Here is a 12,674-nt window from a genome sequence, read left to right as displayed (position 1 = left end):
ATATAAGATTTTGTGGAAGTTAGAAAATGCATATTTTTCGCATTCAGTTGAAACAAAAGTGGAATTTTGCAACATGTTTTACGCTACAATCGCGTTTAGTTTTAGTTTGGAATTACAAATTAAACCGACGTATTTAATTCTGACTGACTTCAAAGGCACAGACAAAAGAACTTTATTTCACCAAAAATTTATTTTTGAGTGTCTGAAACCTTAAAGTTAAAATGCTGATGTTAAAAATTGTAATCAGAATGTAATATTTTTTGAATACTTATATGTGTATTTTAAACTGCTGATGCTTAAAATTGCAGACAAAATGTAATATTTTAAACATATAATTTGTATTTTAAATTTTGTAAAAAAACTACAGAACTTTTGGGCTATATAAATGAAAGAATTATGATCCTTTTAGTCAAAAAATTTTGTTAGATTTAACGAGAATGTACATAAAATATTTTTTGATTGCTCATTAAAAATATTACCAAAAACATTATTTCATTTGAAAAGGATTTTCCCAATGGCATGAATTTCCGCTTGCACTTTCGAGGAGGCTTCTGCTTTCAAACCCTCTTAGAATATATAAAATATATAATAATTTACGTAATTTTCCTATTCCAAATATTAAAAATATAAAATTAGAAACAGAATTCATCAGAAGAAATGATTTTTGTGAATTAAAGTAAAATTATAAAAAAGGAAAGTTTTCAAATTTTATATTACGCCCAAAGGGGGTGTTTTTTTAACGTTTTGTGGGTTACCTTTATTTATTAAATATGATGTTCTTCGCCCTATTAACCATAAAATTCAATTCAACAGCAATATCACAAAATAATTTTAAAAGAGCATATTTTTAGAATTTCCGATACACAGCCTCGCGCGCTGGAGATAAAAATGTTTCCGTTTCCGTACAGTGGTGCTATTGCTCGTTTTGAAATCATTGAGTTTCTTAAACAAAAACTCATAAATGTTTTATAAAACATGAAATAGGTAATAAAACAAATTCCAAATTTGGGATTCCATATGCCTATATTCGAGTGGAGAAGCACGTTATTCAAAATTTGATGTAACTAGGACCGTTATTTTATCACAATGCGAGAAACATACACAAATTTTTGCAGATTCTCCGTTATTTAATTTCTTTAAGTATAATATTTGGTGGCAACAATCTGAAAAGTGAAACGACGTTTATAGTGAAACACCACAAAATGCCAAAACGAAATTAATAGCCATTCTGGGCTAACGGCCTTCGGGCAATTATAAAATATTTTACTTTATTCAACGAGTTTTTAAACATGTTTCATATTATATAGATTATTAATATTTTACTGGAAGACCTTTATTTTTAATTACTTATGCATATCGCTTAGGCTTTCTACTCACCATTCGTCAAGGTAATTCATTATAATTAGATGATACTGGCATGAAAATAAAGCTTCACTAACTTTATTTTATAATTTGGATTCCTTAAACTGATTTTCTGCTTCAGTGCCGCCCAAATGTTTTTGAATTAAGATTTTTTGATTAGGAATACATTAAAAGTTTTGAATTGATTTAAAAGACAACCACTTGTCTACTATCATGTTCGATGACCTTTTTCTAACAAAAATAAAAGACATGTATGATTTTTGCATGTGTCTAATGGTATTTTTTCTGCATTCATTTTGTTTATTTATTTTATTAACTATTTGCTACATTTTGCTTAATAATTTTAGTGTATAATCTTTAAATATATAAGAGGCTAAAGTGTGTGTCGCCGATAGTTTATTGTTGCCACTCTGAAAACTAAGAGCGGAAATTAACGTTTCCGAATTGGAATCCGAGGATACGCGTCTCGAATTTCAACTCGGCGCCGTTCCGTAGATATTCGAGAAAAAGAATTTGGCACGTAGCCAAATCCCTCTAATAGAGAAAACCCAAGAAAGAAAAAAGAAAATATAGGGAAACGTAGGGGGAAATTAGTTTTTAATTAATATTTCGGCTAATTAAAGTCCCAAGAAGACGCGAATGGTAAAAATGGCGTGCCACGGTCCTGCAGAATCCAACGGTGTGCTTCGCTAAGCCCGGCATATTTCACAAGTGCACATCAGCGTAGCCACTGAGGGAGGGGTTTCAAAATTGGACCAATCAGCTTCTATTGCTCTTGTGACGCTAAATCTTCGTGCACGTGGGCGTATGTTGTTTACGTTTCAATTTGCATTGTTTAGCAGTTATAAATGTATGGCGTAAAAGTAGAAAATCTCGTAATGCTTTCGTTTTATGAGTTTAATTAATCGCCGACATTTCACTTTCGCGATTTTTATCACGCATTGATATTTGGATTGATGTTCACGGCATGTTATCGCTCTTTACACTGAGAAAATGTCTCAAGCTACAATTAGCCTCGAATATTATGCATTTACTAACAAATGTGGATTAAAAGAATTTATGCATATAGTTTTTTTTTAACTTTATTTTGAGCTGAGAATGACTGTAAGTGTTACAATGAATCTAATGTTTTCTTATTTCCGTGCTTCCATTCATTTGATTTTGAAAGTGTAAGATTCAGAATACATATTGTGTATGATCTGATTATATCCATTCTTAATATTAAAAGTTATATGTGAATAAATTGAATATATTCGTTGTGAATAGAGAAATTCATTCTGTTTGATGAGTATTTCTTCTGTAGACAGTACATTTAAGAGTGAGCAGTTATTAAATCTGAAATTTAACACACTAAATGCAAATTAGTAAAGCTCACTTTGAAATTCTGCATTGGTTATTATTATAGAACATCTTTTTCATATGGACTGAAATAAAAAGTACTGACTTCTATTTACATATATAACTGGTGTCAATATCTTTCTCATATGCATAGTTTTATGTAAAGATAGCATTTGGGCTCGGATGTTTATTACGTATTTCTTTCGTCTTATTTATCACTTTTTAAGTAATATTTCGCATGTATATTTTTGCGGAGTATCCAACAAGTGTTTGTATTTATTTCAAATTCTTTCAACCAGGTAGTGAAATCTTCAGAATTGCTTATATTTGATCTAACTTCGGAATGAAAATTTTCAGAAGAAATAGACGATGTACAGAATTTTGTACAGAAAATTGCGTGGCAAAATATTTTCAATCATCTTGCCTAAACTTTAAAGCGTGCGAAAGGTCATGTGACACGACAGAAATATTATTGAATGCTCATTGGTCCATCCTAGAAGCCACTCCCTCGGTGGCTACACAGATGTGCACTTGTGAAATATGCGCCCGGGAGCCAGCCGTTTAGGAGGAGATGTTGTTACTTCACCCCATATATATATATATGTAATAATAAAATTCCATAGTCAAGAATACACTTAAAATTCTAACTGTATGTTCTTTTCAATTTTAATGGCGACGTTCTCTTATTTGAAAGTACGTGAAATTAAATCCACAGCCCCGTAGTCAAGTTGTTTTTCCCGTCTTTTCTACACGTACAGTTATATAATGTTCTGGAAGTATTTAAAGCGAACTGGATTGGCTGACGTCATTTCTTGGAAGCTCCGCCTTTCCAGAGGCTATAAAAGGACTCGCAAAAGAATATCGGGGCTTTTTCTTAAATGTCATGATGCAGTAAACTTCATACAAAACGTTATTAATAATTATTTTTATTTACTCCGGATATCTGATTTTGTAACTGCTATTTCTCCTGAATAATAATAAATGGATCCTGTTTTTTTTAAAACATATCGTCTGATAATTTAAGCTACGACTAAAGCTGGTACATCATATATATATATATATATATATGGCTCAAGTGCCTGTTTGTCGCCGATAGTTTATTGGTTGCTTGCGTAACTGTACTAGCCAATGGCAAATTTTACCTGAGCCTGCATTTGGACACGGTCAACTTTATGTTGCCTGTTCAAGAGTTCGTGAAAGACGGACGTAAAATTAAAAATAATTGATGGTCCTCTACAAGGCGAGCTTAAAAATGATGGAAATGTCTGCACAAGAAATGTTGTGTACAAAGAGGATAACATTTAAAGGTAGCAGACGATATTTATTTCTTATTCTAACTAATAAGCTGCTATTATTTACAATAATAAACAATGGTTAGATTGTCCTGGGCATTTTTGCCTCTGGTTGCAAAATTTGTTTATTTAGCTTGCAGGAACGTTGCCCTTAATAGCGGTGCACAGAAGCTTCCAGATGGCAGGGAGTCCTATATAGTATGTAATTAATGCTCCGAGAACATACGAGTGAGCTGCTTCAGAAACTTAGTGTAGTTTAAAGAATTAGATGGGTGAATTCTAAAATTGTACCTGAAAGTATACGTTCTAAGTGATATCGGTATACTTCAGTATTTCTCATTTCTTTTTGAAGAATTTATCTTATGTCTATACTTTCCTGGAATTATTTACAGCTATTAATTTTGCTATGTACTATTATTTATTTCAATAAATTGCCAGTTTCTTCCTGCTCATCTGTTGTTGAAGAAATCTCCACGAACCAGTTTGTGTATTTTTCCCTTCCGCTTTTATATTAACTTAAAAAATTCTGATTTATGACAGCAGCATAAAAGGGATGAACGCATACTAAAGCACAATGTGTACAAAAGAGTAGTATTGATAGCGAAATCTTAACTAACACATTTCTTAGAAATATGGAATACAGTATTATTACTACGTATATTCATATGTGCTTTTTAATCGTTATCTTATCTTTTAATTTTTCATTTAGTAATAGTATACATCCTATAAATTTATCCTCTCAATAACAAGCGAGAAAATAGTAAAAAAAGGAGAGGATATATGAGTGATTACGGTATCTTGAAAAATTTAGAGAAAATATTTTGATGATGAGTTTTAAATCTTTATAACTTAACTGCATATTCCAAATAACATTTGCATCTTGCTTAGTATTTTTCGTTCCCAGACTTTTGATAAGTTTTCCATGCACAGAAATTCCTTAAAATCATCTAAAGCAATAAAATGTATGTCTTCGTTTCAGATGTCAGGAGGAGAAATATCGTGACAACCTGCCCCCTACCAGTGTCATCATTTGCTTCCACAACGAGGCCTGGAGTGTGCTTCTGAGGACGGTCCACAGCATCCTTGATCGATCTCCACCTCACCTCATCACCGAAATCATCCTTGTAGACGACTTCTCGGACTTGCGTAAGTACAGAACTTAGAGCAGAAGGATTAGCTTGTCGGGAAATGAAGTCCCATGGGAAGACGGAAATAATATTTGTCGATGCTGGATATTACTCAGTATTATGTTTCGAAATCCATTTGTTTCGTGACCCATTCAGATGGACTTTTCAGCTAGAAACATTACATTTGTGCCAACGAGAGTAACTAGTACTAATTTATCCTTAACTGAAATTGCATGTTTAATTTGAATTCTTTGTTGTTTGTTTTAAACAAATTAAATTTAACCGCGTAGAATGACAAGATTGTAAACATTTTTGTGTTTACGTCCACTTTGGAATATGGGAAGCTTGTGTTTTTTCTTCTTGTGCTATTATTTGTGAAGTTCCCATGAGATTTTGCAACGTCTGTATAGATTTTCTCTTATTTATGTTATTTTTATAATTTACTAATAGTGAACGTAGACACTGCTCTGTCTTGGAAAAAAAATGACATGCCAAGTAAAATTGACTGTAAGATAAATAACGATAATTGACGTAGATTACACAATTTGACGTAGATTTTAACAAAAGCAACCTCAGCGATTCAAAGAATATTCACTAAGCACCACTAGCAAGTGCTTGCCAAATGTTTATGGTAATTATTTTCAATTATTTTAATAATTATAAAATAAAGTCTCTCTCAGTTACCATTATATATATACCGGGTGGCCATAATTAAACTGACAGTTTTCACAGTATTCTGTAGGGCGATCTATTTGCGAGAATGACGCCACATTTTGTAGGAAGATTAAACAAGACGGGGGACGAAGGATTTCGCGAAAAAAAAATTAGTTCCAAAAGTCAACGCTAGGGGAATATTTGGCGCTGTTTAATAGAAAATAGAGTGTTAACAAATGCAAATTAATACGGAATAAAATTTATCGTAGATCCATTCTTCTATGAGAACATTACCCCGACAGGACCGGAAACCTGTTCTGTTAGCGGAGAGAAATGTCGCCACATGTTGAACAGCTTTGTCATTCCGGCACTTCAGCAAAGACAATGCCTGGGGGAAATCATTTTCATGCAAGATGGAGCCCCTCCGGACGTTGCTGTACAGGTTCAACAGATGCTACGACAGAAATTCACAACAGAAAGAGTCATTAGCCGCTACTTTGCAACTGCATGGCTACCTCGGTTGCTTGATCTTACCCCATGCGACTTCTGGCTATGGGGTTACCTTAAGTCCAAGATCTATCAAGGAGTAGTCCAGGACCTGGCTACGTTGAAGGATAACATATCACGGACTGTACGCGAGATTCCTGCAGACATGTTACTTTCTGCTGTTGTGCATACTGTGCACAGAATGCAATACGTGGTCCACAACAGCGTCACCCACATTGAACCTCATTTGAATGCAAAATAAAAGGTAATTTCAGTATTGATTTGCATTTGTTAACACTCTATTTTCTATTACACAGCGCCAAATATTCCCTACTTTTAGAACTAATTTTTTTTTTCGCGGAATTCTTCGTCCCCCCATCTTGTTTAATCTTCCTACAAAATGTGGCGTGATTCTCGAAAATAGATCGCACTACAGAACACTGTGAGCACTGTCAGTTTAATTATGGCCACCCGTTATATATGTGTGTGTGTGTTCAACATTCTACGTTCTACGCCATGTCAGCCACAAATCACTTGACACTCTAATCATGACTATTCAACAAGATTTGTATTTTGAATGCTGTTGCGACAGGAAAGGTGCAGTCACGCAACGTCTAAATAGGAACAGAGGTAGAAGCTAATGTACGCAGTTATCCAATATGGAAGCTTTCTAGGAGAAAGGTTTCAGTTCTAAAAATTTTTAGTTCATTTAGTTAAGCAAATAGTATCTACATACAAGAATCATTTTTCATTTCACGTTTTTAGGCCTGAAAAATTTTGAAGTTCTTCATTTCGTGCCTGTAAACACACTTTATCATTTTCCCGTTGATACAGAATTATTATTTATTAATTTATCATAAGCTACTTCTTAAATAATTACTTTGATTTTATATTCTGAGGAAATATGCTTTATATGTTGGTTTTATATATTTATTTGTTTATTGATGTTAGAAATATCTTTTAAGCGTTTTTCCAAAATTTTGAATTGCTGCGTTATGTTACTTAACTTATTAAGAGTATATAACTTATTAAGCATATAACTTATTAAGAGTTTCTAGTGGACTAAATATATGACCTTCGTATTCCACACTGCCTAGAAAATTCTTAATTCGACAAATTGGGATTCGAGGCGACACTGCAACTTTCACTTTTTATTTCAAATATTAATCGCTTAACATGGTGAGTCATTTTAAAACACTGGGCGAAGTTGTTAATATCAAATAGCTTTATTTTATATTTAGTAAATGACGCAATTTAAAATAAATGTAATCTAGTTCATAATTTTGACGAACATTTTCGAATAAAAATTCAAAATTTCATAAAGGTATAATCAAATTAGGACTACAATTTTGTTAAATGTTTTAGAAAAGGTTTTAAAAAAAGCTTGATAAAGAATTATTCAAATCTTATTTAAAGCTTTAAAGAAAAGACATCGGAATACATTCCTTGAAGCAAAATTACCAGACAACTGCATCCATGATCGAAAAATATGTTGTTTTTTGAAAGCAAGATTACTTCTAATGTTTTATAACCATTCTGCGTAACTACTAAAATATATGATTTTATTTTTCGTTAGAAAAGTTATTCATGCGTATTTTTGTTTTATGAAATACGTTTTGACGCAGCATTAAGAACATTTTAATTTCTTTATTTATATATTTACCGTTAAAGAAAATGTTCTTAACATTTTGTTGTATTTTTTTTACATGTATTTGTCATCTTTCGTTTTGTAAAATAATAAATTACGTAAAACAATGTGTTGTTTTTGCAATAATCAAATTCAATATTGTCAAAAATTCTTTCATAGCTTATTTGTAATTTTACAACACATCGTTTATTATTTTTATGCAGTATGACATTATATTTTAAAATTGTTTGATTTATTAATTCAGAAGTCAAACAACAAAAATCAGCGTTAATTTACAAAACTTTCACAGGACTAGTTTCGATGGTTTTACCGAACCATCATCTTCAGCTGCAAAACCGCAAATGAACAAGATAGGAAATAATGTTTAGATAAGATAAGAAAGCCTGGACAAGAATAAGCAAGTGGCGCCATCTGTTGGCGAAACCAGAACTAAAACATAATTTCTCTAAAAGCCGAAGGCAAATTTGGATTGGAATTAGGATCGTTAACTAGAACAGAAAGATTTTTATGAATGTGAAATGCCTCTAGAAAATCCAGTTCTCCAATGGAAGATGTTTTTTGAATAATTTTGGCAGCAGAAAAATTGAAAGTGTGATTTTCGGACCAACAATGTTGAGCAACAGAAGACTTCTGTGTTTCCTTTTTTCTAACATATGCCTCATGTTCTTTGACGCGAAATTTTAAGGCTCTCTTAGTTTGGCCAATGTAAATTAAACCGCACTGGCAAGGAATCCTATAAATACCCCAGGAATTCATATCCGGAATGGGGTCCTTGAGTATAGAAGTTGGAATTTTATTGATGGGAGAGTAAACAACCCGAAAGTTAAATTTCTGCAAAATATGTGCAACTTTATAGCTAATTGATGGAAAGAAGGGAATGACAACAGAATTTTTATAATCTCCTAAAATAAGAGTGTGGCTTTTAGTGTGTTGAGATGAGAATTTTTTAACTGCTTGATTAATAATGTTGGGTGAAAAGCCCCTGTCAATAGCTATTGCTTTTAAATAATTTAGTTCTTCATCAAGGGCTAGTTTGGAGGAGCAAACTTGAAGAGCACGGAAAACATAGGAATAAAATGAAGCTAACTTTTGTTTAGTCGGATGACATGATTTAAAGTGTGGTGGAAGGCAAACCGATGAAGGTTTACGGTAAACTGTAGTACTGAAGTTGGATGTGTTACGTGTGACCAGAATGTCGAGAAACGGAAGAGAATTGCAAGTCTCAAGTTCAAAAGTGAACTGAAAATTATTCAAAATTATTCAAAAAACATCTTCCATTGGAGAACTGGATTTTCTAGAGGCATTTCACATTCATAAAAATCTTTCTGTTCTAGTTAACGATCCTAATTCCAATCCAAATTTGCCTTCGGCTTTTAGAGAAATTATGTTTTAGTTCTGGTTTCGCCAACAGATGGCGCCACTTGCTTATTCTTGTCCAGGCTTTCTTATCTTATCTAAACATTATTTCCTATCTTGTTCATTTGCGGTTTTGCAGCTGAAGATGATGGTTCGGTAAAACCATCGAAACTAGTCCTGTGAAAGTTTTGTAAATTAACGCTGATTTTTGTTGTTTGACTTCTGAATTAGTATTTATTCGGCGTGTTATTGTGTCTTAATTGTTTGATTTATTGTTATATTTTGTCATTACTTTAAACCTAATTACTGTACTGTTATTAAGAAGCTAAAATAACATAAAAAAGACAAACTGAACGCCCCAGCAAAAACTTTACTTAAAATTTTAAATTTTAACTGAAGTGAAATTTGTGTGTGTGTGATTTCAACACATTGCAAGAAATATTACCAAAATAGAGTTTAAAATTTAAATTATTATTAAGTCCGCATAATATTTAAATTATTCAAGCCACTAGATATTCAACACAGCCGGCCTCATGAAATTGTTATATGTATTTACAAATAATTAATTTTGGTAAGACTGTTAATTGTGATTTCTACAAAATTATTAATTCTTAATTTACTTTACTGTGACTTAGAAATTATTTTCAGGGTCAAATATTTTTATTACGACCGAGAGCGATTATCTTTTAGAATGGATACTTTTACAGATATGCTGGGGAAACAATTTGAAAGAAAATTTCCATGCATTCGTATTCTTAGAAACATGAGAGACCTTAAAAACCATGATGTATGGTTTAAAGAGTCAGTCACTTAGTGCATGTTAAAGTTTTGAACTTTCCAAAGAATATTATCATAAAAAATAATAATAACTTGGTTAAATATTTGCAAATTCTTTTCAATAAGCCCTTTTTATTTCCACCAGATTTATGAAAAATCTCAGTATTAAAGTGAATTAATGAAAATCGTGAAACAAAGTAAAAAATTGTTTAAGTATATAAATGAATTCAGTGAGTATTAGAACGAGGCAGATTATATGTGATAAAACATGGTATTGTAAGAAAAAGTAATCATTATAGTAACAAGAAGAAATTCGCTAAATATAAATTTATATTTTACGAAAATGGTGGAATAATAATATTCTTTTCTTAGGAATTAATCCCGAGTGTATTTTAACGGGTATGAATTTAAAATATATCAGGAGTTTTTAACTTAATTGTTAAGAATATCATTTACTAACTCGAAACTCTCCGTCTCATCTATAGAAATTGAATTCAATATTCTACAAATTTGGTTATTGTTAAGTCGAAAAAACCGATTCGCGGAAAAATCTTGCTGTTAGGATTATATCCAAAAATTCGGAAAGTCGTTTCATTAAATAAGTTTAAATTGTCAAAAGGTAAATTGTAGCTAGGATAAATGTGCAAATGAGCCATAAAAGTGGTATTTTGTAAAATATAAAATATGTACGAATTTTTTCTCTGATACATTTTGCACACAAAAAGAGATTTATTGTTTCCACATATCATATCAGTTTCTGGTTTTGCGAAATTAATGAATAATAAGATGGCAGGAATGTAAAAGAATACTTTCGCAAGCAAAACAAAACACTGAAATAATTTAATTTATCTTCCATGCGCCTTCGATTGTAGCTAATTTTAAAAGTGGTGCTGCCTGCAAAACGTAAGATTTGAAAATTAACTTCCGAGACTAATCATGTTTTTACTGCTTAACAAACCAAGCTATTTCAAAAGAATATATGTGCTTTTAAAAATTTAAATATTTTATCTAACTGGAAGTGAAAAAAGTCAAATTTTATTTTAAGAAAAAGGCAGCCTTTGACTGGTATGGATTTCGAATGAAACCCTATCGATTTCAAGGATTATTAGATAAGATTTACTCCCATTAATCATGGAGTAAAAATGCTTTTGCAAAGGTAGGAGGAGCGATAACCGTTTTACATATGCAAGCCAATCCTCGCCTGGTGGCGCTACGTTCCTTTTCGTTTTACTCCGCATACTTGGTTACCGCTCCTCAAACCTCTGCAGTTTTTACTTCCTTTTGCGAAGTAAAGGATGTATTGTAATTGCGAAAAATTTCGGGTATCCTATTTTAACGAAAAAACACATTTTGACCGCTCTCGAATCCATTTAAATGATTTCTTGTTTGGGTGACATAAAGAATTATTCAAATCTTATTTAAAGCTTTAAAGAAAAGACATCGGAATACATTCCTTGAAGCAAAATTACCAGACAACTGCATCCATGATCGAAAAATATGTTGTTTTTTGAAAGCACGATTACTTCTAATGTTTTATAACCATTCTGCGTAACTACTAAAATATATGATTTTATTTTTCCTTAGAAAAGTTATTCATGCGTATTTTTGTTTTATGAAATACGTTTTGACGCAGCATTAAGAACATTTTAATTTCTTTATTTATATATCTGTATGCATGGATAGAATAAAGGACTCGTTTTTCCAAAACGGTTTGTAAAATACATTTAAAGTGGATTCAGAAGAGATTTTTTTTCGTGACATCTGTACGTACGTACGTACGTATCTACCTCGCCTTATTCAAAAACCAGTAGCCTTAGAATGTCGAAATTTTGTATCTGGCAATGTTATAACACGTAGTTATGCACCTCTTTTTTCGTTGCAATCGGCCACATCAAAGGTGTGTGTAGGGGGTTTATATTTAAATTAAAATTTAATATATATGTAATAATAAAATTCCATAACCAAGATTACACTTAAAGTTCTAATTGTATGTTCTTTTAATTTTTAATGGCGACGTTCTCTTATTTGAAAGTACGTGGAATTAAATGCACAGCCCCGTAGTCAAGTTGTTTTTCCCGCCTTTTCTACACGTACAGTTTTAGAATGTTCTGGAGATATTTAAAGCGAACTGGATTGGCTGACGAGGCTGACGTCATTTCTTGGAAGCTCCGACTTTCCAGAGGCTATAAAAAGACTCGCAAAAGGAATATCGGGGCTTTTTCTTAAATGTCACAATGCAGTAAACTTCATACAAAAAGTTATTAGTAATTCTTTTTATTTACTTCGGATATCTGATTTTTGTAACTGCTATTTCTCCTGAATAATAATAAATGGATCCTGTTTTTTAAACTTATCATCTGATTATTTAAGCTACGACTAAAGCTGATACATATCTATATATATCAACTCAATATTTTGTTTCTTATATGGTGGTAAATTGTGCATTTTTTTTTTTTTTTTTTTTTTTTTTTTGCTTCAAACATGGTTAAATTTTGTTGTTCTTAAGTTCTGGTTAAGGTTTTTATGCCTTAATATTCATGCAATAATTTTAGAATTATCAACAATTTAAAAGTTTAAATGGCGCTAAGCCTAACAGTGCCGCATTTGCTTACATTTGAAACGCTTAATAGAATA

The 12,674-nt window shown here is 31.9% G+C and overlaps 1 protein-coding gene across 5 annotated transcripts in view; it reads left to right on the top strand.

The window, feature by feature from the left end:
• The window catches only part of LOC118187773 (putative polypeptide N-acetylgalactosaminyltransferase 9), a 907,951-nt gene that overhangs the window by 707,601 nt on the left and 187,676 nt on the right, over positions 1-12,674 (top strand). For all 5 annotated transcript variants that reach the window (XM_085816616.1, XM_085816615.1, XM_085816618.1 and 2 more), the window contains one exon: positions 4,972-5,138. In XM_085816616.1, coding sequence (XP_085672742.1) covers positions 4,972-5,138 — 167 coding nt within the window. The remainder of the gene's footprint in view (positions 1-4,971; positions 5,139-12,674) is intronic.

The sequence above is a fragment of the Stegodyphus dumicola genome, chromosome 5 (genome assembly GCF_044657685.1).
Source record: "Stegodyphus dumicola isolate Sdum_Otavi_A_Nest chromosome 5, ASM4465768v1".
Lineage (NCBI taxonomy): Eukaryota > Metazoa > Arthropoda > Arachnida > Araneae > Eresidae > Stegodyphus > Stegodyphus dumicola.
Note: the sequence above shows the minus strand (reverse complement) of the source record. Positions and strands in the feature narration are given on the sequence as shown.